Raw genomic sequence first — 5,027 nt, 5'->3', positions numbered from 1 at the left:
GCGCCTGAGCTCAATTTCGAGTCTCATAGCAAAGGGTCTGAATACTTATGTAAATAAGGTATTTCAGTTTTTTATTTTGTAAATTAAAATTTGCAAACAAGTCTAAAAGCCTGTTTTCGCTTTGTCATTATGGGATATTGTGTGTAGATTGATGAGGATTTGTATTTATTTAATCCATTTTAAAATGAGGCTGTAACGTAACAAAATGTGGAAAAAGGGGAAGGGGTCTGAATACTTTCCCAAGGCACTGCATGTTCAGGGAACTGCCCTTTTTCTAGGCCACAAATTGATTTTGACAAAATAATCTGTGTGGCCCTCCGTTGATTTCTAAATTCCGACGTGGCCCTCGAGCCAAAAGGTTTGCCCACCCCTGGTTTAGAGGCTGCTAAGGGTTGGTTCTGAATGACAAAGGCTATTACTGCTGAAATGTTGGTGCAGGTATAAATCACAGGAGCAGCCTGTACACTGTGCATATTAGTCTTTCTTTATGCACATGTAAAGCCACACACAGGGGGAGAACCGTGTGATCCGCCTAACAGACCTTTACATCTGGAAATAATGTTATTGTTCCAGATAAAAAAATATGAAAACGTGGTGCAGAGAGGCAGTAATTGGTTCCTGGTGGTGTCTCTGTCTCTCCTGCAGAGCTCTCTGTTCTGAGCTGCAGCCAACATAACTGACAGTCCACAGGGAGGGACACTCTCCCTGACACTTACCAGTCCACAGGGAGGGACACTCTCCCTGACACTTACCAGTCCACAGGGAAGGACACTCTCCCTGACACTTACCAGTCCACAGGGAGGGACACTCTCCCTGACACTTACCAGTCCACAGGGAGGGACACTCTCCCTGACACTTACCAGTCCACAGGGAGGGACACCTACACTACCTCCATTTGTTCATATCTCTCTCTCCATTTGTTCATCTCTCTCTCTCTCTCTCTCTCTCTCTCTCTCTCTCTCTCTCTCTCTCTCTCTCTCTCTCTCTCTCTCTCTCTCTCTCTCTCTCTCTCTCTCTCTCTCTCTCTCTCTCTCTCTCTCTCTCTCTCTCTCTCTCGCTCTCTCTCGCTCTCTCTCGCTCTCTCTCTCTCTCTCTCTCTCTGCAGCCTGCCTCAGCCTCACCACTGAGTGCCACATCACTGTCTGTCTCAGTAGCCTTCTCTCTGTAAAGCAAAGTTATGTGAACCCGGTACCGCAATATTAAATACTTTCAATCAACTCTCCATGTAAGTCTTTAACTATTCTCTTACTTGATACCACAAAACTCATCATAACATGGAATTAAGCAACATTAACAAATGTCTTCACACCGTAAAATCATTTATGATCTTAAAAAGGCATATAGTATGGTATGTCCCACAGCAGACCAAATAACACCAACTATTGTTAACAGATTCCAGTTCAATAAAGCACAGCAGCACACTCACAGGTTCATTCATCATACTCGTCTCCTATTGGATATTTTAGTTGCGTTCCAGGCTGACTACATTGCATTAACCAATGGTTGTGTGCCACGTCATCGACTAAACTGTCGGGCATCAGATTACTATATGATAATAATAATAATAATAATATGCCATTTAGCAGACGCTTTTATCCAAAGCGACCTACAGTCATGCGTGCATACCTTCTTTTTTTTTTTTCTTTTTTTGTGTATGGGTGGTCCCGGGGATCGAACCCACTACCTTGGCGTTACAAGCGCCGTGCTCTACCAGCTGAGCTACAGAGGACCACCCATGATATGATATGATGTGGTTAGCTGATATGTTAAATATCTATCCAAACGTTGAGATCTGGCAGGCGTCTGCAAAGAACACAGCCATTCTCTTAGTGTTACAGCCTGGCTTTGGCTTTCTGGGCAGTGTTGCTGCTGTCCTTCAGGTGTGTCCTGAAGAACTCCTGGACCCTCCTCCACAGGTCCAGCTGAGCCTCATGGTTGGCTTTAGCCTCTCCCCCAAACACCACCACTTTACCCAGCACAGCATGGAAGCCAGAAGGGTAGTGGGGCATGTAGGGCACCTCCAGGAAATGCCCCGCCCTGGGGTACGTCACCACCTCAAAGTTCTCCTTCCCATGATGCCTCAGCTGGGCGGCGGCCTGCTGGGCGAAGAGACAGCTGTTCCAGTTCATGTCGTCCTCAGAGGCAGCGAAGAGGAACCTAGAACCGGAACGTTCTATCGGGATCACGGAACCGCGGTTCCTTTCTGTTGTCTGAGCCGGAATGGTGTCTCGGATGTTGAGAAGGCTGGACGGTGTGAGGGTGATGTTCTCTAGGACAGGCATGAGGGGAGGGATGACGAGGTCTTTGTAGTGCAGTGGTATCATGACATTAGCGTTGCAGCCATTGATCCAGGCTGTCGCTGAGACGCCAGAGAGAAAAGAGGCCATGGACAGAGCCAGTTCGCCACTCTTAGAGATGGACAGGATTCCTATTCCTGGACCCTGGACCTAAAGGAAAATACAATAATATGCCATTTAGCAGACGCTTTTACCCAAAGCGACTTACAGTCATGTGTGCATACATTTTTGTGTATGGGTGGTCCCGGGGATCGAACCCACTACCCTGGCGTTACAAGCGCCGTGCTCTACCAATTGAGCTACAGAGGTTTGCTAAGAGACTTAAAATCATTACAGACAATCAAAGTAAACTGGTTTTGACAAAGCAATAAATAGAGGATTAAACTGAACACATGAAGAGTGTTATGATGTTATGTTGCCAGTGTCATGAGTTTGGCTGCTTAGTTGATATGATGTGTAGACAAACAGCAGCCACTAGATGGCAGCAGTTACACAGCTAACAAAATATTGAAGTCCAGTGAGAGGAACCTCAACGTGGCATTTTTCTTTTGATAGAACAAATAGGCCATATTCACGACGCGTAAGAGTGCTCGACATTATATGGACACGAAGAGCCTGATCCTAGATCAGCACTCTTAATCCGAGATGCTTTATGAATACGGGCCTTGCACACCTTCCTACACCAACCTGTGGCTGTCTCCTCAGGAATGTGATGGCCTCTTCAAAGTACTCCAGGTCTAAGTTTTTGGACATGGTTTTGGGCAGGTCCTGGAAGCCATAGTAGCCCAGCGCCAGAACCACAAAGCCTTTGTTAGCCAGCAGACTGGCCCGGACCTCGGATATACCTCCACCCAGAGTATACACATCCAGTATACCAGGAAATGGACCTGGCCCTGAGGGTGGGGCAATAGGAGAGGGGGAAGAGGGATACCTAGTCAGTTGCACAACTGAATGCATTCAACCTAAATGTATCTTCCGCATTTAACCCAGCCCCTGTGAATTAGAGAGGTACGGGGGGCTGCCTTAATCGACATCCACATCATTGGTGCCTGGGGAGCAGTTGTTGGGGGTTAATTGCCTTGCTCAAGATTAATGTGCGTGTAATGGTGATTCAAACCTGCGACCTTTCGGTTACTGGCCCAACGTCCCCTGCCAAGAAATAGCGAGAGATTGATAAATGTATGTACATTCTGTTTTGTGTGTCTATGATGCAAAGTTGTGTAGCCTAATACAAAGCCCTATACTACAAGTGTAATTTTTGTTTTTCTGAGGAGGACTCACAACATAATGTTAAGCACACTTTCAAGCATCTGTGCGAGATAAAAGATAGATGAGAGAAAGATGCGATAGGAGAGAAATTAGAAACTACATACAATTCAGAAATGCATGACGAAACTGGGGACAAATGCAATAGAAAGCTTGTTGTTGTTGTTGTTGTTGTTGTTGTTGTATTGATCACATTAATGGATAAACCAAGCCTACACAACTAACCCGGTGGTAGAAAGAGGGTTCCCCGAATTCTCCCATTTTTCAAGCCCAACGGTATCCTCCTCATCCCTTCCGTCATGAACTGCCTCTCGTTGGTCTTTGATGCCAAGATCTCACCTGTGTCCTCATGCAGCGCGTCTACATCAACCATAATTGAACCCAACACATTCTTTTTCAATAGTCTGCTGTGTGGAGTCTCGGGCGTCATGGCCCAAAACAAGCCCATGGGTTCAACTCCTGTATAACTTCCGCCCAACGAGGGAGAGAGGCACAGGTCCACCTGTCCTTTAGAATCTGCGGAGTACAGAGCGGAAGCTCTGAAGATGATCCCTTTATCGTCCCTGAGTTTGGACCTCAACCCCACTTTCTGGTGCGGAGAAAGCCCATCTACCTTCACGTGCACCGGTTCGTCGAATAAACAGCGAGGGCTGGGGAGAAGCCGGACGCGAACCTGTTGCGAAATCGACCGCATTGATGTTGTGTGAAACCGTAGAAACGATGGTTTTGTTTTTGAGAGAACATCCCGACACCACCATTGGGCAAACATGACTCCAACTATTTTTATTTTATTTCCAAAAGAATGCCAGCAACTACTACCGTCGCTGCACTTTGTTCAGTATTTTTCCGTTGCGATACTTTCAGCTATAATATTAACTTGACACAGCCTCCAAGATAACAAACCGTTGTTTTCAAAGTCATCTATTTAAGGTCAAATGCGTCGATTCGTTGGGGCTGACAGTTTGATCGTTTCTTCTTCTTCTTCGTGGCATCCAATAAATGTTGCTTTACCGCCACCTACTAGACTGGAGTACAACTCCCTTATACTTTGCCTGAAAAAATAAATTAAATAAACAAATCCCTACCATCTAACACTACACTCACAAAAAAAAATATATATATATATATCAAATAACACCACCCTACTCCACTATTTAAATGTATTTAGTCCTACTTCAGGCCAACAACCTGAAAGGATGGAACACCACCACTTAACACACCCTGTAACTCTACTGATGTCAAGTCTCGCACACCCAAATCCCTCTCTGCAGCTGCCACCACAACCTCTATTTTCTGCGACTTACGTTCCATCCCTGCAGTACAGTTGATAACCATTGCTATAAATGCAAAAAATCCAATCTTACTGAAACATATATCACTTGTTGGCCTATCCCTCTGTACTGGTACAGATCTACTACTCACACCACTCCTCTCAGGACCCATCTTCATGTACTTTCTTCACTG

At 45.6% G+C, this 5,027-nt stretch overlaps 1 protein-coding gene across 1 annotated transcript; it reads right to left on the bottom strand.

Annotated features, from left to right (window-relative positions):
* Positions 1-1,302: 1,302 nt before the first annotated feature.
* On the bottom strand, positions 1,303-4,515 carry LOC311106572 (acyl-coenzyme A thioesterase 1-like). Its single transcript, XM_084148952.1, has 3 exons — positions 3,789-4,515; positions 2,985-3,190; positions 1,303-2,447 (listed from the first exon to the last, which is right to left on the bottom strand). The coding sequence occupies exons 1-3, from the start codon at positions 4,330-4,332 to the stop codon at positions 1,833-1,835; spliced, it is 1,365 nt and encodes a 454-aa protein (XP_084005078.1). The 5' UTR covers positions 4,333-4,515; the 3' UTR covers positions 1,303-1,832.
* Between the last annotated feature and the right edge of the window lie 512 nt (positions 4,516-5,027).

The sequence above is a fragment of the Coregonus lavaretus genome (assembly GCF_964263955.1).
Source record: "Coregonus lavaretus genome assembly, chromosome: 31".
NCBI classification, from domain to species: domain Eukaryota; kingdom Metazoa; phylum Chordata; class Actinopteri; order Salmoniformes; family Salmonidae; genus Coregonus; species Coregonus lavaretus.
Note: the sequence above shows the minus strand (reverse complement) of the source record. Positions and strands in the feature narration are given on the sequence as shown.

What these genes read in the sequence shown, in the direction of transcription:
- LOC311106572 (XM_084148952.1), bottom strand. Translation starts at nt 4,332, where the DNA reads ATGTTTGCCCAATGGTGGTGTCGGGATGTTCTCTCAAAAACAAAACCA. An exon ending in AACCCTCTTTCTACCACCGG is followed by an intron (nt 3,191 to 3,788) that starts GTTAGTTGTGTA and finishes CCCCACCCTCAG; the next exon opens with GGCCAGGTCCATTTCCTGGT. An exon ending in TCCTGAGGAGACAGCCACAG is followed by an intron (nt 2,448 to 2,984) that starts GTTGGTGTAGGA and finishes ATTTTCCTTTAG; the next exon opens with GTCCAGGGTCCAGGAATAGG.